Source organism: Ptychodera flava, chromosome 13 (assembly GCF_041260155.1).
Source record: "Ptychodera flava strain L36383 chromosome 13, AS_Pfla_20210202, whole genome shotgun sequence".
Classification (NCBI taxonomy): Eukaryota; Metazoa; Hemichordata; class Enteropneusta; family Ptychoderidae; genus Ptychodera; species Ptychodera flava.
In genome coordinates this window covers 24,094,161-24,115,116 of record NC_091940.1, presented here as the reverse complement: position 1 = coordinate 24,115,116, position 20,956 = coordinate 24,094,161, and the positions used below count along the sequence as shown (strand labels likewise).

Here is a 20,956-nt window from a genome sequence, read left to right as displayed (position 1 = left end):
TGTTCTTATATGCCCTTATGTAAACACATGTGTATAAAAGGGACATGCACAGCTTCCAGTCAGACTTTTGGGATCGTGTCTCTTGTGTGTTACTAAACTCCAGCAGTAGTCATTCTCAAGACTTTTCAAGACCTTCACTGCCAACGCTGGATTTATACTGTGGACTTTGTGCAGCTTCAAGCCTGCAAGCCAAAGGACTGTTCATTATCCGACTAACTGTTACAACTCTGAAACTGGAGCTTTGCCGTCCAAGCTGAGATAAGTAGTCTGTACACTTTTAAAGCTTGTACTCTATCCCTGACTTAGCAATTAGTTTTATTTTTTGTAATAAATTTTGTTTAAACAAAAACTGCTGAGTTCACCCTTTTGTTCGTTTTCTCTGCACGTAACAACGTGTACATATAAATGCATAGATATTGCAACTTTTGTAGGGCGAAAATGTTTAATAATTAACCCCTGAACTATCATGAAAAGGACACGGGTGAAGGTCCAATATAATATTTGTTGTTCACATCTGCAGTTTGAAACACCCTATTTGAATCTAGCACATTTGTATCAATTGTCAAACAATTACAGATGCACAGATATTGCTAGTTTTATATTGGCAAAAACTGTTCATAGTTTTCCCATAGACTAACATTAATAATAGATCAACATTCTCTGTGAAATTTCAAAATCGAATTTCTTGTATACATATGGATTTGTAATCATCATATTCTAATCAAGTTCTTTATATCAATTATCAAACGTCTATAAAATGCACAGATATTGCTAGTTTATTTTCCGGAAAAAATTTCACGCTTTTCTTATAGACTATATACCATGCATGATAAATCAACATTTTTGGATGAAATCCAAAAATCACATTATTGTACACACATGCACTTTTTACCTCCCACTTCTGGCAAAGTACATTTACATAAAGTATTTAAAGGCATGGTTCAGGCGTCAGATTGTCTTGCCAGGAAATTTACTTACTAGATTACCATTTCAATGGAAAACAAAAGGCTATGGCACCTTCATAATACTCTTACAGTCTAGAACAAACTCGATCCCTGGGATCGATTCCCTACCTTTAACATATATACATTTACAGATATGGCTTGTTTTCTGTCTAGGAAAATTGTTACTAGTTTGACCAATAGACTTCCATGAATCATGATTTGCTATATTTGGACAAAGCAGTATATGGGACATGTCTTGCCTGTTAATAGTTGTAAAAATGGTGATTCTCCAAAAAGGCCTGCATAAAATTTCATAACCTTTCAAAAATGTTTGCATGAAAATTGTGATCCATCCACAAAATCCGATTTCTCCCTGTAATTTCTGTCGAGTCCCTCATACATATACACTGTATTTTGCAAAACAGACTATTTGTTACACTAGCATAGTGTTGGGAGTTGAACAAGAAACTGTAGTCGATGTACAGAACAGAATGAACTGCAAAATTAACCAAAAGCGACAGTTAATGTTCTTTTTACACAATTATGTTAAATATAATCTGTGTCATCCTATGTATATTTTGTGTCATATAGCCTCCAGTGTATAAGGTATAGACTAAGCTATGTCTCGTAGTGACTATTTCCCACGATTTCATTAAAAATGAAAGGCTTTGGAAATTGAAACTTTTTATAAATATACTGCAATATATGTAAAATCTTATCTTGATCTTACTTTAAAACAGGTCTACCATGGAGCAACTATGATCTGAGCAAAGTATGTAGGCATATTTTTCATCACAGGCCCCAATGTATTATGTATTGGCTAAGCCATGTCTCATAGGTAAACACTTTCAAAACTTTTATTAGAAGATTGTTACTATTGAAAATGACATGTATTAAGCTATCAAGCTAATAAGATCATACTTTGATACAGATCCATCACGGAGTAAAAATAACTCAAGTATCATATGTATTGTGATTATGTATTGGTCAACATGTATGTTATGCTAAACCATATCTCATACTAAAGTTAGCCGAAGCGTGCCAAGAACCTATCATTCCCTCTCTGGAGTTCAAACTGTTTGCCAAGGAAACAAGTATTATAGTAGTGCAAATTGTATTTGATTTATTCATACCCCTATATGCTCTTATTGCTATTTTTTGGAGTAATCAAAGCATTTTTGCAAGGTTTTCGAAAATCTAATATTTCTGGCCACCGGATATTTGCCATGGAACCAGGCTGCATGAAGATAAAGATCAGGGTTTTTTTATTGCAACCCATCAAACCCAAATTTTAAAAGTTTTCTTGCATTCTCAGCCATTTTTACTGGCTTTTGGCAAAATATAATCTATTGAACCTCAAAATGGTTGTCATGGAAACAAGTTGAATAGTAGCGGATATTAATTTTTTTCAACCCTAAACGCTCTTATTGTTAATTGGTTGCCATGGAAACAGTCTGCCTGAGTATGAAAATCACATTTGGTTATAACATTCCAGCAAAAAAAATTTTGATAGTTTCGTCGCATTCTAAGCAATTTTCAGTTGCATTTGACAAAAATTGATATTTTTCACCTCAAAATGGTTGCTATGTAGACATGAGCATAAAAACAGACATCATTTTTGTTCGTTTCGACTTAAAATACCCCTATATATTTTTGGCTAAAAAAATCGTGACGTAATGACCGTGTCACCACGAATCGAAGGCGAGTGGTGACAAGGTCATTACGACTCCTTTGCCGAACAAAGAAAAATATTAGGGAATAATATACTTATCACATGCACAAGCTAAGACTTCAATTTTTTGCAAAATAAAAGGAGTTTTCAACAACACTTCCGCGTTTAAACTTCTTAACTACTTTTAGAATAAAATTGATATGCCATGGGTGAGTTGTCAATCATTACTAGTTGTCAGTCGCTTGAGCGAGGAACATGGCGCTTACAATTGTGTTCGGAGCAAATGGCAGATGACATCACAGAACACGTAACTTCCGCGAAGTTATACACGATTTCAAAGAGAGCATAGGCCTAGAAATTTCTCGGACAAAGTTACATTATTTTTCGAGAACAAAAAAAGACTGAATCTCAACAGTACAAATAGTGTGTAATGTGATGCTGGACAGTACCCTGGTTGCTATGCTTACGGAACCCACAGTAATGCCACCAGCTTCGAGTTCGTTGTTTCTGAAAATTATTCACGCAATTCTTTCGGAATGAACAAACGTTACACTCTTGTGTTTTCATCGTTCGGATTATTATTGTTGTAGTATATGAAAATATTGATTTCATTACACGACTTTTTAGGCTCAGCATGTGGCCTTGCAGTGGAACTGCATATCTACGCATGAAAGAACTCTGTGCATAGAAAGTTCAGGCAGCGGTGGGTTCTATACGGATACGAACCCCTATAATTTTAACAAAACTAACACAGAAGGACTCAAAATATGTTGAGTGGATTTATTTTGACAGACTCTAAAAATCATGACGATTTTTACAAACTTCCGTGTCAGACAAATTTTATTGCGGGGGGGACTAAAGGCCACAATGTTGTTTGTTTACGATGATGAGCACATCGAAAATCAATGCCAAAAAGTTCTGACACACCAAAATTGATGACATAGATGCAGGTTGTCGTGATGTGAACCAACCAGAGCATAAATCCCGGTACTTTCTGTACTGGAAACTTGGCTTGTGCATGTTATTATTATTATTATTATTATTATTATTATCAGGGCCGACTCGCAGCGATTTCGAAGCTGTTATCCAATTGGTTGGCAGAATCTTACCGTTATAATGAAATAATACAAATAAACTCCCTAAGTTGCTGTGAATAGTGACAATCGACCAATCAGATATAACCTTGCAAACACGCTGCGAGTCAGCCGTATTATTATCATTATTATTATTATTATTATTATTATTATTATTATTATTATTACAAGATTAGGGGCTATAAGTATTATATAGAAATCTAATAACAGTTGATTGAAGCTGTGGGAATTCTGAAAAAGAGGTGTTGTTTATTTTAATTTTGTCAATAGGGGTGACTCCTAATTGTCGTACGTATATTCTCTCCGCCCAGTTAGGTGTTCCTTTTGACATCAATACCCTTATGAATATTCATATACTTGCAAAATTGACAGTCGCTGTGTCTGGCAGCGCGTGCTCACAGCTGCTGAGCTGCACAGCGTAGCCTTCGAATGCAGGCCCATCATGGCAGTCGTTGGCATGCACAAAACAATGCACAGTGACTGTGGAGAGTCTATGCCAGTGTTATTGGCCTTGTAAACGTATCTTCAGCGTGGCATTTGTAATTGTGTCGAAAACCATAAACCCTCTCCCTATGCTGACGTTGTTGGTTTTATTTTGTTCATGTGCATTAAATGTAAGCAATCAAGGAAGTTTTAGGATGGAAATAGAGCAAAGGCATGAGTTTCCGCGATATCGGTGCTACAAATATAACTTTACGCATGCGCACTCTTTTGCCAGACTAGAGTGTAGTCAGCCAATATGAGCATGCACAATTGAGTGAACGTGCGCGTGAATGTGTGTCTGTACACTACGTCTCGTGCTATAATCATGTCGTTCAGCTTTGCATGTTGACAGAAAGTGGAATTACTGCAGAGAATACTTTTCAGGACATCACATATGAGTCTCTAAGGTAACAACAAGTAGGACGTTTAGGAAATCCTTTCCGAAAGTTCACGCCGCCTGTGGCCATTTTGTGGAGTATAAGCTTATAGTTATACGTACCTGGAGCGTATACAGTATTTCTACTGTACAATGTACATATTGCCGGATAACATGCAATGAAATTTTGCGTTTCACATCGTTCAATCATTCAGATGGAAATGCCGCCCTTCTCAAAACTTTGAAAAAAAACAGGCAGACAGATTTGGAATGCTAACTCTTGTATATCAAGAATGACGTAATTTAATGAGAAGACATTTGTATTCGAGCACGGCTACAGTTTTTGATTCGAGAACTCTCAAGTCTCATCATGGACCATGGTTGTATTCAACAATCGAGAGGGCTAGGGTGAATCGAACTTTTTCCTATGTCCATGTAGCACTTGTGCAAAAATAAGCGAATACACAGGCCTTTGGCGAATCAATAAATGCGTTTTTCACCAAGCTGAAAGGTTGATAGATCCGTCCATCACTTTGGGACGAGGTAGATAAATGCAGTCAAACCCAGCTGGGCACATAATGTGACTTTGTTCTGGAAATTACAAAGACGACCGGCCGTGCGGTGGAACTTTGCAACAAAGTTTCAATATCTGAACTGACGTACTTGAATGACAGGTACAGGAAACGATGGCCAATAAAAACACATTCTCGTTGCATATTGATAATAATGTATCAATCACAATGACACAGAAATTATGCCGGCAGAAGGGCCTTGGCTAATTTTCAGCCTTGCTACAGTATGTCTCAGTGCTGAAAAGGCCATGTTGTTGTCAGGTTGTCATGGCGACTTTTAAAATTTTCAAACAACTCTGAGAGAGAAACAGGTTGTTAATAGGTCACAAAACTTTTGAGTCCCACTGTCGTCCATTATACCTGTTTCCTTGGTATTAAAGGTGTGCAAGTATACACATCAAAGACTAGAAAATTCACTTCATGGGCAGAATCTCGTAAAATAGCCTTTTCTTGTCAGGTTAACGAAAAAATATGCATAGTTTTAAAATGTGGTTACCTAAATGGTTACCATGGCAACATGAAGCAAAAATGAACATGGAGTTCATGCTGTGATAAATACACTTAGGAGAGCATTTGCATAGTAACTGGGATTACTTTTAATGGAATTTGGAAAAACTTTGAAATTTTAAAACGCAAATAGGTTACTATGGAAACACAGGGCAGTAAAAATGGATATCATGTTTTGTCTTTCTAACCCAAAATAACCCTTTGGTATAATATTTCTGTTGATTACTGGATTTTTACACTGGATATTTGGTCTTTCTAACCCAAAATATCCCTTTGATATAACATATTCTGTTGGTTACTGGATTTTAGGTGGAATCTTTGAAAAACTGGTAATTTTTACTCCTGAATGGTTACCATGGAAACATCTCACATTAAAATGAGTGTGATTTTTTTGTGTGCTAACAAGAAAAACCCTTATTATCAATTTTTTTACATCAATCAATAGTTCTTTAATAGGAATTGGGGAAAAAGTAACATTTTCAATCCCAAAATAGTTACCATGGCAACTCGAAACATTAAGATAAGTCTGGTTTTTGTGTTCTCTGACCCGAACTCCCCACTAGGTAATTTTCATATCAATCAAAGTAAATTTCATGGGATATTAGAAAAACTGAAATTATTTGGTCTTTTTGACCCAAAATACCCTTATGGTGAAATTTTCAGGGAAATTGAACCTATATTATTCGCGTTATTATTTCTATATAATACTTATATTAATAATTACTACTACTACTACTACTACTACTACTACTACTACTACTACTACTACTACTACTACTACTACTACTACAAGTGACATTTGTCGTGGATATTACATTTGACTTTTTCAGCCCTAGATGCTCTTCTTAAATTTTGAGCAATCAAAGCTCTTTTTGGTGGTGTTTAGGAAAAACTGATATTTCTGACCACCAATAGTTGCCATGAAAACAGGATTCATCAGTTTAAAGATCACTTTTGTTCATTACGACCCACCAAAAAATCTATTTTGATAGTTTAGTACATTCTAAGCCATTTTGAATGGGATTTAACAAAAATAATAATTTAAACATAAATGGTTGACATGGAAACACTGAGCATCAAAATGGACATCGCTTTTGTTCGTTTCGCCCCCGAATACCTCTTTGCTGAAATTTTCGTGAATATCTGACCTATTATGAGATAATTACATAATTCTTTATTTAATTATTAAAGATTTGCCGCATTCTCTATTGTAACCAGCCATAAATGGTGGAGTGGAATCTCCATCGTCTAGAAGACATTTCTGTCATTGTGCCTATTGTTCTGTACCATTCTCTTTTCTTAGGAATTTAGATTGCCATTGCAACAATATAAGTATTAAAAAAAATGAACTAGAGATGAAAAACTTGTGTACTATATGGTTTGTAAAAGGCACAGCATCTAGTATCTTGTATAAATGTCTTACCTGTACTTTGTTACCCTGAGATACAATTATCAAAAAGTAAGTGTCGGGATTTCCATATGTTTTCCAGTCTCTGACGGAAAAGCTGCCATAATCAGATATGTAAACGAGACTTCCGTTTTGCCTTGCATTTGTAAATGCAGTGTAGTTGGCAAGAAATCCAGGACGTGTTGCGGAGAAGTCCGAAGTGAAGGTGACCGCCAGAACGTTACCCGTTGATAGTACCGCCGGCGGAATCGATGTGCCGGAGTATTCTTCAACCGGGGTGCCAGTCAGCGACAATCCGTCATATATTCTGACTACATCGTGCTTTGGTTCCGTGTTGAATGTGTCAAATTCCAACTGAAAAGCGATCATTTAAGATAGGAAATAATTTGGCCCTGGGTTACTTTTTTCACGTACAGGGATAGATCGAATTTGTAGTTATTAGCCTGAGGATAAATGCTCAAAGCTGCTAAAATATATAGGTGCATGTAGTCTAGTGAAATTTTGCTATTTTCCTGTTTTTAGTTAGATCTTATGAAAGAGAAGAAGGACGAAAATAATCATTATCAAAAAGACCTCGAATGAGAAACAAACTCGAGAGAGTTTATCTATATTTTATTATTTCCTCGATGAACGACAATTTACAGACATACCCCACCATGTATAGCTTACAATGTGCAAATCACACAGTTCAGCTTATATTGAGTAAAACTGTGACACCGTAAAATCCCTGTCCCAATACCCAGGTGACGTATGAAACAAAGTGTTGACTTGGCATTTGCTAACAGAATTCAACTCGACGAACATTTGCAACCCAAAAATGTTATTGTTAACAACTATCCAATATTTTGGCACTTTTGGAGCACGATTTGGAACACAGATTGTTTACAATAAACGGCGTGATCTTATCAGGATTTGTTGCCACTATTCGCATACGACATCGAGTAAAAAGTACACTCATTATATAAACCAAGATATGAACTGAAAATGCCCACGTGTTTCAGTGTATATTGAATATTCCAGCAGCAAAAAAAAAACATTAAGTGCAGTTTTAATAAGATGAAAACGCCTTCAGCTAGTTTCAATAAAATCACTGTAGTTAGGATTCATTGACAGGATATTTGTTAATATTTATCAGTATAGGCCAGATATCTGTCACCTGTACATATTTGTAGCAAGTGTAATCAGATCAGGTACAGTAATTTTGACTCATATTACAAACTACAAAAGGTCATTAAATAAGCAAATATGCCGTTAATTTTCACGCAAAACGCTTCACAGAAGAGTAAGGTATTTGTCAGATCAATATCTGTTGCAGCTGCCATCGAGTTTGGTAAAATAGTTTTGAGTCAAATTACTAATAAAAAATTCACGACATATGCAAATGAGGCATTTATTAATATGACACAGGTCAATACTTCATAGTGCAATAAGACATCCATCAGATCAATATCTGTTGCAGGTTTCATCAAATTTGGTGCTGTAATTTCGGAGGTATATTACCAATCACTAAATTTATAATATATGCAAAAAAAACCATTAATGTACTTTATGTACTTGACACTGCTAAGAGTTTCATTGAACAATTACATATCTATCAGATCAACATCTGTAGCACGTTTCATCAAATTTAATATTGTAACTTCGGAGTTTTATCACTGATTGCAAAGTTCATTAAATATGCAAATGAGCTGTTAATTAACTTGACACTGCTCAGGGCTTCCCGCGACGATTAGATATTTATCAGATCAAAGTCTGTTGCAACTTTCATCTAATATGGTGGTGTAATTTCGGAGGTATATTACTGCTATAATATATGCAAGGAATCATGAATTAAGTTGACCTGCTAAATGCTTCACAACACAGTCAGATATCGGTCGGATCAGTATCTGCAGCAGATTTCATCAAATTTGGTGCAGTTATTTCGGAATTATAATTCGGAGAAACAAAACTTCATTAAATATGCAAATAAGTTATCTATTTACTTGACACTGTTCAATGCCTCTCAGTACAATAAGATATATATCAGATCAATATTTGTAGCAGCTATCATCAAATTTGGTGCAGGAGTTATATCACGAGTTACAAAAGTTCATTAATTATTCAAATGAGCAGACAATTTACATGACACTCACAGTATCATTATAATATTCTGAGATTGTAATCTGTGAAAAGTGTCATGAATTTTGTGCTGTATTCCTTGACATATGTCGATTCTGCTATTACTGTCCCCCTAGGAAACCATTATGGTAAATGAAAAAAAGATAGTTCATAACTTCATTTCATAATCAGTTCTTGCCATTAGCATCTGGTACCCGTCTACCAAATCTGATTTGAACCCGCTCAGGTGTTCTTGAGATATCGTGTAAACAGACAGACAGACAGACAAACACACACACACACAACCGCTTGCTGGCGGCAGAAATTGAATAACTGATACGAAAAAAAATGCGTCTTTAAAAATTGAATTTGTCAAAAAACAACTCACCAGTAGTAGAGCATCATATCTTGGTATGAACATAACGTAAATACATTCTTGCTTGTTGTTATAGTAACCAGGGTATCCAGGAGACGAGAATCGGCCAGAGTCTGCTTGGAATGTACCACCACATTCTCCAACAGCTCTTCTTTCTGTTCAGGAACAAAAAGATGGGCTGTAAAACTACAAACCCAGCGTACATATTTATACGGCATGTAGATATCTGTTTTTCAGATTATCAGGAAATTTAGTTTGTAGTATACGTGGAATGCGTTGAACCGGGAAAGTTTCTGATATTTCTATAGCATGTACAATTAATGTTTGATCAAAACTCAATGAATTCTTATGTGCTTTTACACATTTCAACGGAATTTGTAAGCTACTAAGTTAAGCGTTATAAATTTTAATATAATTATATTTCAAAAACTACATCAAGAAAAGTATCCACTTTTTTCATCCGGATGTGCATATACATTTAAAAAGTTGCCATATTTAAAGCAATAAAAACAAAACTAGCTGAAGAGTTTTGTGTTCATCATACGTCACGTCGTCACCGTCAATTCACAATTACGAATCCGATATGCGAAACATCGGCAGAAAATATACCCAGCTAAGGATTGCTTAGAAAGAGCACACGATGAGAAAATTTTTCAGCTTTCATTGCAAATGCTTTCTTTTACTGATATTGTCTACAGGACTTACGAATGGAGGTAAGTGTACTGTACCTTAAATACAAGTTAAGGGGACGCTGCACCCAAAATAGCGTCTTTTGCTCAAAATCACTTCTTAGCAAATATTCATTCAATTTTAATTAATTTGTGAACCCAGGATTGAAATATTAGTTGTGTTCACCTCTTAACTTGTAAAGCAGTTATAAGTTGCATGATAAAGAAGTTATCACCCGATTTCCTGGCTTTTCAATTTCAAGATTTCCAAAGAATTTACCTCCACCCTGGCTGGGTCAAATTTTCTGAAATTTTCACACTATACTCTTTAACAAAACGACTATTTCGTTTGGCAATAACACTCTTACATTTTGAATAAGAGGCATTTTAATTTTGCTAATCATGTTTTAGTCACTTTTTTTGAGTGTCAGTCTTAACCAATGCCATTTTAGAATGAGGATAGATAATGGAAAATAAAATAGTCGTTTTTTTCTACATATACTCGTTTTTAAAAAGTTTTTTACCCAAATATACATCCCCTTATCCGTCGAGTAAATTATTGGCATTGTAAACTATACATTCTCTGCATTTTGAAAATATATAGTATGATGGGGTTTCCTTGTCGTCTTAGATGAGAAAAATTCACTTGAAAAAACTGTGTTAGCAACATGCAGCTCCACCTTAATATAACCAAAACAACAATCTCAATCAAACATAAGTCTTTTGTTCTGAATTCTGTCTCAGTAGTTGGAACGATTATGCACTGCTAAATTGTGGCATCTGTTTTGCCTTTAATGTCGAGGAATGTTTATTCTCTTCCATGATCACCAATGCAATGAATATCAGGGGTCACTATTCAATTGTTGGTATGTGAAAGATAAATGACAAACATTTTAAATTAAAAAGGGCATCAATATGCTGTGACTGTGTTAGCTAAGTGTGGAAACAGGACGGTATAGAACTTCATTCACTCCAAAGGTGGTAAAATGAGTCCAAATAAGCACAATACCAGAAACGGTATTGTAAAAGCTTAGAGTCCGACAATTATCTTTCTATGAAGCTGACAAGTACATATAAAACACAAAATGAAGAAAAATACTGACCGATATTATGGTTCACACCTTCATCTGTACCTAGGAGCCTACCATATGATAACTCTGTTTGGATCGACTTAAACACGAAGGTGATGATAGCTAACACCATGACCAGTCGCAAAGACATGCTGAAAGTAAGGTGCGTCGCTTCAGTCGCTTTTGTACATGTAACACTCAAATTCTGGGAAGTTCAGTATATTTATCTGTAAATAAAGACTTGATTCGCTGAGATTTTACGTCATTCAGATTCTTCATAGTGAGCAAACTTAGGTTACTATAACCAATAGAGGTATTAAGAAGTTGCCAGTGATTTTTTTATTTTTTAACACAAACTGAAGATAGACGAATTATCATACGAGGGAAAAATACAAACTTTTTCCTGTTGAATTTGCTTGTCATGCTAATTTACAAATAAGAAACGGAAGAAATGATCTCTATCTATTATGGACACGAATGAAAAGGAGTATGAGGTATTACACTTGCACTATGCTGACATAGATAGTTGAGGCAGTCCATCAAAATAGATTAGGACGAAACGTACACTTAAAGAGTGGCTAAGATCAAAGTTTAACAGCCACGTATGGTTATTGCCACCGCGGGAGAGCCTCTCACTCTACCTTTCCGGTAAATTTGACACACACCTGTGATGGTAGAATCCTAAAATTGTAGGAAATTAAAATGTCTGTACTTCAGAAACGGGAACTTCAAGTTTATCTAGGTTCTCTTCTCAAACTAATTACCGTGCACAGGCCTGCAGCATAACCCCAGTACCAAATACATATGATAGGAAAGATGCTTATCTCCGTGTAAAATAATGTTATTTTATCAACCTTGAAGTAAAGGACTAGTGAACATGCTAGGTCCCAGAATGAAAGAATCGACACTCACCTTCAATGGCGGTGAAGAATTGATGAACGTCTGTCCGAAAGTCTATCACTGAGTCGATTATCTATATCACTAGTTACACGACGTTAGCTACGCCCATCAACCGTCAAGAGATTTGTGGTTATACCGGAACGGTCTTTGCGACGACGAAGGGAAAGGAAACGAACAACCGAGCCAATATGGCAGGTGAATCCCCATTATGATTGGCTATTTGCCATCCCAAACAATAGATTACCATGGTAACAAATGACATCACAGAAATATGTCCTCAAAGACAGTTCAAACTGTACAAGTGATTCTGTCAAATGTTGCAAAACACGACCACAGCGACTCTGCTCATTTGCTAAAAAGTCTCATGTCGAGTCATGTATTATGATCAACGTTGCATAAATAATATAAATACCAAGAGATATAGATGCATCGCCTCCCGACGAACAAAAAAATCCAACGTGACTGGGAAAATATTATCGAGCGGGTTTTGGCAATAAGAAGGAAGGTCGGATTGCTAGGATGGGGCACTCTACTTTCACTAAAACCCGTGTCGTTGGTGTAGTTTCCCCAAAGCTGCCTAATTCGTTTTGTACCGTGGTGGATGGCGGTTGCATCAAATCTCCGTCTTTTCCGTTTTTCCCCTTTTTGAATGCCAGTATATCGGCAGTTTAATCATGTGAATTCAACAGAATGGGAAAATTAAAACAAAGACGAATCACCACGTCATCGCGTCTTTGTTTATACTGCAAGAGACCTGAGATGAAAAACAAAACATCAATTTTGTCTCCTTCTTTCGGCAATAAAAAGGTGATGCAGGGACATAAGAATAAAGACGGGAAATGCGAGATTAAAATGAAAAACAAAAATTGTAAACATGTTGGCCGACAAAGCCATCGTGCTGATATTCGCATCGACTATTAAAAACGAAGCTCAGACTTCGCAGCCTACATGATACGAGTCGACGATATATGCACTCAAAGGGGAATGATTGAAGCTACTGGCCGGGGAGTTATACACGATAGAAATTAGCTGAGCAAAATTTAATTGAAGTTTTGGCTCAGCCAATCTTCTCTTGGGCTCGATGGTCTAAAGAGGATTTCAGCAACAATCCCACGTGCTTGTATGCAATTTTTCATCACTTATTCTTGGCACCTTGTGGGAACCTAGGTTGTTTACGCTAAACTGTTCGATATTGCCATGACTTGTTAATATTGTCGACCGTGGAAGTAATGGAGCACAAAAGTAAGCCGAGACAAAAGTGATATTATCAACACACTCACCTTTAATGGAGGTGAAGAATTAATGACTTTCTGTCCGAAAGTCGGTAGCTGGCGCCGAGTCGTTTTCTATATTATAAGTTACACGATTGCACTTGAGAAAAACTGTACAGAAAGTTACGATTGACAACAAAGAGTTGGTGATTATACCAGAACGGTATTGGCGACGACGACAAAGAAGGAAGCGAGTATCCGAGCCAATGTGGCAGCTGAATACCCATTATTATTAGCTACTTGCCATCCAAAATAATATATTACCAGAGTAACAAATGGCATCGCAGAAATGTGTCCTCAACTTTAAGACAGGTCAAGCTTTTCAGTGATTCTGTCAAATGTCGCGGAAAAAGAAACAACAACTCTGGTCATTTGTAAAAAAGTCTTGTATTGAGTCATTTATTGCGTTGAAAATCTAATCTAATCTAATCCGTTCTGGTATAATCACCAATCTAATCAAACATTATCCCTATTTTCAAATTAGGAAGTCGTTCAAAAGTTGAACATTACCGGCCGATTTCCATTTTACCAAGTCTGTCTAAAATCTTTGAAAAGATAGTTCACAGACAACTCTCACATCATGTTTCCAATTCCATATCTACTAATCAGCATGGCTTTGTTTCAGGTAGATCTTGTATCACTAATTTATCTATTCTTATGAAAGATCTCCTCTTAGCAGTTAACAGCAAATCACAATGTGATATCATTTATACCGATTTTGCTAAAGCATTCGATAGTATAAATCATAAGTTGACTTCTTTTGGTGTCCAGAGCACTTATCTGAAATGGTTTAATTCATATCTTGATAACAGGCTACACAGAGTGATTATAAAAATGCTTTTTCTGAGTGGACTCCCGTCCTTTCGGGCGTTCCTCAGGGTTCTCACCTTGGTCCACTTTTATTTATTCTTTTCATTAATGACATCTCTGATAATCTTGTGTCGGATTCGTTACTTTTTGCCGATGAAATGAAGATTTATCGTATCATTGATTCGGATAATGACTCTTTATTGCTGCAATCTGATATCGATAGAATTGTCAGCTGGTCCGACACTTGGTTATTGAATCTTAATCCTACTAAATGTAAAGTTCTTACTGTTTCATTGAAACGAAATGTTCATATTTTCCCTTACAAACTCGACACTCATGCATTGAGTAGAGTCATTAGCATGAGAGATCTCGGTGTATTATTGACCAAAGATTAATTTTTTGTGACCATGTAAATAACATGATTCAAGATGCTAGAAAAGCTCTCGGTTTTATTATGAGGAATAGCCATTGTATTAACAGTGTGCACGTTTTAAAATTATTGTACTTTACCTTGGTAAGGTCTAAGCTTGAATATGCTTCTGTTATTTGGAACAGTATTAGTAAACACCAGTCTGATAGAATTGAAAGAGTACAGCATAAACTTTTAACATTTCTTCATAAAAGAATTACTGGGGGTTTTTACAGTGATGACATTGACTCGTTGTGCAATATTTACAATTTACAGTCATTAAAATCAAGGAGGACCATTTTTGATTATATATTTTTATACAAATGCATAAATGCAAAGTTTAATGTTAATGCTTTAGCTTCATTTTTTAGTCTTCATGTACCAAGGTTTTCAACTCGGCGTACTACTTTGTTTCATGTGCCATTTGGTAGAGTTAATTGTGTTCGTGACTCTCTTTTTAGTAGAATTCCGAGACAATTTAATTGCTTTAAACGAATACAATGACATTGATCGTTTTTCTGTAAATTTAAATGGTTTTAAAAATGTTTTAAAACATTGTTTTCTCAGTATTTGTTAAAGTTTGTTCGTCTTGTCTTCATGCTTAACTCTGTATCTGTATTTTTACTAACAGTCTTCCATAAATGGCCTCGGCTGTGGAAGTCATTATTAATAAAATAAAATAATAAAATAAAAATAAAATAAAATTAAAAATAAAATCTCAATAACATTAGAAATAGATGCATAGACCTGCGACAAACCAAAATTCCAAAGTAGGTAAATATTTTTGAACAGCATTTGCAATAAGAAGGAAGTTACTAAGTAGCGCTATTCTACCGTTCGTAGAAGTAATCTAACTAGCAGTAGATAACCCAAAGCCTAACTCCGTAACATTGACTTGGTCCAACTACAAGTTGACGTTGAGAAATTGCAAGAGTGCACACGTATATTTTAACTTGTGAAATCCGGAGATCAATTTTGTGGTCTGCAGAGAACAGTAGCCCTACAGACTACTCTCACAATTTAATGTTAGATTTTATGTCGGCAGTTCTCTGAAGCATTTGGTATTGACACCATTCGAAGGTCACTAACTTGTCTGTTCTTTCAAAATTTGGATGATGTAGGACTGGCCATTCTTTTAAGTTTGTTTCAGAGTATCATAGGTCAAAATGGGTCAGTTGCGTTGACTAGAGACAATAGGTACTCCGTGACAATACATTGTTATTCTTGCACAATTGGCATTGTGAATGAGTACTTCGATAACAAAATGAGTTTAAGTTTTATAATATCCTGACTTGTCACTCTGGCGGCCGATTTCAGCATAAGCCGCGTTAGTTAATACAGTATTTGAAAATTTTGAAGATTCTTATCGATCTGAAAATGTGAAAATGTGTAAACCAACAGCATGTGTTACACCAAAACGTACATAAAAACTAACTATAACGACGCCTCCATAAGATTCGCTTGACCCAAAAAGTTTCTCGAGAACCAAAAAATCTCAACAGAGATCACGACTTTTTTGTTGAGCAAAGTCGTCACTTCACCGTGTTTTTTTCAAACGAGCAACTGTGGTCTTACCAGAAGTACTACTTCTCAATACCACCTTTACTGACCTCTTGACCGGGCCCGGTCAAGAGGTCAGTAAAGGTGGTATGAGATCGATAGAATCAATTATTTCGTAGGTTTGCTCGTATTTAGGGTCACTTGTTATGATGAAAATATTGCAAAAGTACTAGGGCACTTTTGCCAGCCAATAATAATAGCTGCACAATGTAAAGTAACACTGTAAAGTGCTGTGAAACTTAATATCAAAATTAAGCAAATGCACAATTACTAAAATCACAGTCAAGTAGACTACGCTAAAAGTACGCCGCCTTTGCAGGTCTTAGAGATTTGGTAAGCTTGGTTTCTTGCCGCCTGTTTACATTCTTTAACCACTTCCCTTATGAGATTTTATCGAAAAACCTCATAAATTTGTTAGCCTGTGACCTTTGGTGTTGTGCTAAAGGCCATGACAAAGAAGTGCGTATCGTAGTGGCAAATATATAAATTATTTTGACTATAGATGCCGAATGCCCATGTCGCATGCATTATTGGTGTCTGATTGCGCGTTATTGTGAATTTCAATCTCGCGAGAACTACAGCATAGAAGTGTGCAAACTTAGTTCACGCAAGCAAGTTAGTGAACCTTGCAGTGTCGATCGTTTCTGTGGCCCGGAGGGCTTTTCATCGCAAGCTACCTGTCTTTCAAAGTGTCCGAAGTACATGTAAGCTCGAAACCGTTAATCGTTTAAAAAGTCGGGTTCAATTCATCATATATTTTTGCAGTCGTCACATAATAATAGACAACGCACTTGTCTGACATGCCACTCTCGTAAAGATTACCGGCAAAACGTTACTCTTTCACATACGCAATGTTACTGTTTCTTAGTGTTGGCCAAACGTATTGCGAAAGGCTAGCTTCAAAAGTCTCATTCGACTCATTAGAGTTTGGGGCAAATTGTCTAGTAAGTCATTTGGACTAGAACTTTTCGTCTAGCTATCTCACCAATACGTGAGTGCATTGATAAATAAGAAAGTGGGAAATAAATAAATAAATAAATAAATAAATAAATAAATAAATAAATAAATAAATAAATTCTGGGAACTTATATCAGCGGGTAAAATGATTGTAGTTTCCGTGCATTGAATATATGCTTGATTTATTATTTCTCCTTGTGAATGGATCAATACTGTTCAAAATTTAAGTTTTATATATTAATATGATAACAATTACAGAAATTGCAATTAAGAATTAAAATAAGGACATATATATGAAAGCAACATGTCTGCCTGCTGTCGGATGACACTTTCCAGTGGCATATGAACATTGTTCCAAGCAAAATGAGCCAGCGACATGTCATATACATCGAGAAAGCTCACAGCAATGCCTCCTAATATAGATCGCATCATCCTATTCATATCATACATTATCCAGTCACTGCTGTGAATGTACGCCTGATCAAGTCTATGATCTCTAGGATGGGTACTTTTCACAATGACTGTAGAATCAGGACAGCGGGACTTGAAGCGAAGGATTGCCCTGCGTACGCAGAGAAGCCTTTCCCTGTAAGAGTCCTTGGTCCAGGATGCGAAGTGGTAAGAAATGCTCAAGACTATCACAGTGTTGCACTCCGTAGCTGGTATGCTGTCAATCACGTCGCTTTCGAATTTCTGGCGCCAAAAGTTTATCGTGGAACTACCAACTTGCAGTGCGTGAAAGTGGAAAGTCAAGGTTGCATTGTAAGCGCTGTTTGTCCACGATCGGGATGTCAAACTTGGCAGTGATTTCTCCTTCAACACATCTGTGATGACTTCATGCAATTGCCTGACTGTCGAATCCCCGAGCATTAGAACAGTCTTGTCCTTGAGGCACCGTCGAATTTCTGTGATGGTCCAATGGCGTGCCTTGCAGACGAGTGATGCCCACAAAAGTCTGTTTACCCAGAAACCGTCAGATACCGGTATCGGAAGATCTGCCCCACAAGCCGGTAGATGGTCAGTGTCATCTTCTTGTTCAAGACTTGCGTTCGTTTCTGAAATTGTGAATTAGTTCATAGTATTGATAAAGAAATCGGGGGGGGGGGGGGGGGACAGATGCATGCGCAATTGTCAGGAGACGACCAAGCGACCACATATTTTATTGGTAAAGGGTGCCGCTCTAGCCATCCTTCCTCCGACAGATCTTCAAATCCAACCACGCCCAGGTGAAAAGAAATACACAAACCGAAGACAAGCTCTGATGTCATATAGGACCACTTAATTCCTTCCAGTCTTGCACAGGTGTGATCTGAATTACCAATGAACATATTTGTGCTTTGATACATTTAGAGTTCCAAGTGCAAATTCAGTTGTACTACAGTCCATCTGCACACAGTCCCTGAAATGAATGTGGTTATACCGTGCAAATACAAATACAGACAGTCGAATACCTTACCCTGATCACAGTGATGAGAGGACTGTGATCTGATTTAGTAAAGTGGCTGAACACAGCAGTTTTACGAAGAACAGTCTAGTCTAAATATTACCTCTTAAAAACACACGCAAATAAAAAAAAACCATCTGCGATGTGGGTATATTTTGACAATATGCAGCCTATTGTTACTCTAGGTTCAAAATTGTAATTGTCATGTCTATGGATGAACAACGAAAGGAAACAAGAAACGAAACCTAGAAGATTACCTCGTATTGTGAGATGGCGTGGATTGTCAGCCAATGACATCATGATATAAGGCCTGGAGAAAAATAAAATACCAAGAATTACTGCTTTACATTTGATATCTATGCATACATAAGATTACATTAAGTGCAATATGAGAGTGTCCGTAACTCAATGAATACCATGCAGTTTACTGATTGTCATAGTGTTGGAGTAGTCCATGGTTGCAGATTACCCTCGACAGCATGTCATAATGCTGAAAAGATATATGTACATAGATAAATAGAGGTGAAAGGAGAGGGACCGAAATGAAAGAGGTTTAAAAAATAATAGACTTGTGATGATGTGTACGATGTCTTATAAAAAATGAAGGTATTAGACTATGGTCGTATGTGGAGTTCTGGTTATACCCATAGCAAAGATCTTTTAGGTTCTTTAATGGCCGGCGTACTATACTCAAAAATCACTTGTTTGCAAACATGCACTCCATTTTAAGATTAAAAGATTGGTTGGGTTCACCTCTTAGCTTGTCAAGCAGTCATAAGTTGCGTGACAAAATGTTAATTATGCAAATGTATGCGAATCACCCGATTTCTTAGCTTCTCTCTTCTCCAAATTTCAGGATTTCCAAAGAATTTAAATCCACTCTGGCTGGGTCAAATTTTCTTAAATTTTCACATTCTGTTCTTTCGATGCTATATAATAAAGTGATGTTTTGTTTGGCAATAAAATTCTTACATTTTAAATACGAGGTACTTTAATTTTGCTAATCATGTTTTAAAATAACTTTTTAAGTGCCAGTCTTTCAACCCATACCATTTTAAACTGAAGATTATAGATAATGCAAAATAAAATAGTAATTTTTTATACATATACTCTTCTTTCAAATGAAATCTTGCATTTCAGAAAATAGTGTCAAGTTTATTACTGAAATTAATTTTTATCATTAATACCACAATTCAGGTTTTTTGTCCCAAATATACACCCCGTCATCCTTCGAGTAAACTGTTGCTACCATTATACTAAACTTAAGATTCTCTGCTTTTTGAAAATATAGGATTAGGGGGGTTTCTTTTCATCTTAGATAGAAATTGCTTTGATTGATTACGTCTGGTATGGATTATCAACTGGTTCGAAATATCGGTGAATAATTAGAGAAGGGTCAGTGTAAAGTAATTTCACATCATGTCAATTAAATATTTTGCGATTTCCTAGTTGAAAAGTACATAGTTTCTCTAATTTGTTCGCTTGCATGAATGCGCACACTCGCTCACGTATAATCATTTAGAGCAGTTATTGTGTGTTGTCATATTGCTAGAGAGTCGCCACCAAACCTTACCTTTCAAACAAAAATTTCTTATCCTCTGCGAGCGCTTGGTTGACGTAAATCTTCAACGTGCTAACTCTGAGATTTAATGGTAACTATATCTTCACAAGTTAAATTCTCTGGCTTGTCACAGACAAATGCTGTATTTCCAATAGCGTTGACGTTGCTGTACACGCATCTGTTTTTACAGGCTGAGTCACCCAGAACGTAGCATGTGCTGTCTTCGCTGGATGTCTTGTTCTCAAACCGCCCAGTCCAGTCCACACGCCTTTCTTTGCGTCTGTACACGTTTTCGATCCAGTTAACTGCCTCGCGTGGATGTACTAATATAATCCTTGCAGTAGCAGGTCCAGTCCAACCAGCGTAGAAATACACCCTGTAAGTGCCATTACCGTGATCGACCACCCTCCCGGCGGTAGACTTCTGCAGTTTTGTGTTTGACATCGAGGCAAAGAAGAAGTCTCCGCCAACACGACGTCTTTGACCGTTGGTATCGAATGTCTCAATCACTGCCTCGATAATATCACCTTGGGAAAACAGAGACGCGTTCCCGCTCCCTCGAAGGTCCCATCTGCATTGTGAAAATAAATATATTTAGAAAAACTCAATGCTAAGCTGAATATTAATATTATAAGCAGACATCTCACGCGCACCAAAGCATATTAACTTTCACATTTATCACAGTTTCTTCTCTTGTTTTATGTGATTAAAGTTACGTTTTTGGACAAAATACAATCAGAGAACCGAGCACCTTCCTTTCAGGTGATTTGATTCAAA

At 36.5% G+C, this 20,956-nt stretch overlaps 1 protein-coding gene and 1 long non-coding RNA gene across 2 annotated transcripts in view; both read right to left on the bottom strand.

Annotated features, from left to right (window-relative positions):
- The window catches only part of LOC139148518 (neuropilin-2-like), a 64,422-nt gene extending 53,004 nt beyond the window's left edge, over positions 1-11,418 (bottom strand). Inside the window, exons 1-3 of the mRNA XM_070720008.1 lie at positions 11,343-11,418; positions 9,542-9,684; positions 7,072-7,410 (exon numbers count right to left, since the gene is read on the bottom strand). Coding sequence (XP_070576109.1) covers positions 7,072-7,410; positions 9,542-9,684; positions 11,343-11,418 — 558 coding nt within the window. The remainder of the gene's footprint in view (positions 1-7,071; positions 7,411-9,541; positions 9,685-11,342) is intronic.
- A 5,921-nt stretch (positions 11,419-17,339) lies between these two features.
- LOC139147887 (uncharacterized) lies at positions 17,340-20,747 on the bottom strand. The gene is made up of 3 exons (XR_011555827.1): positions 20,192-20,747; positions 18,876-18,928; positions 17,340-18,229 (listed from the first exon to the last, which is right to left on the bottom strand). It is a non-coding gene; the product is annotated as an uncharacterized lncRNA (long non-coding RNA).
- Between the last annotated feature and the right edge of the window lie 209 nt (positions 20,748-20,956).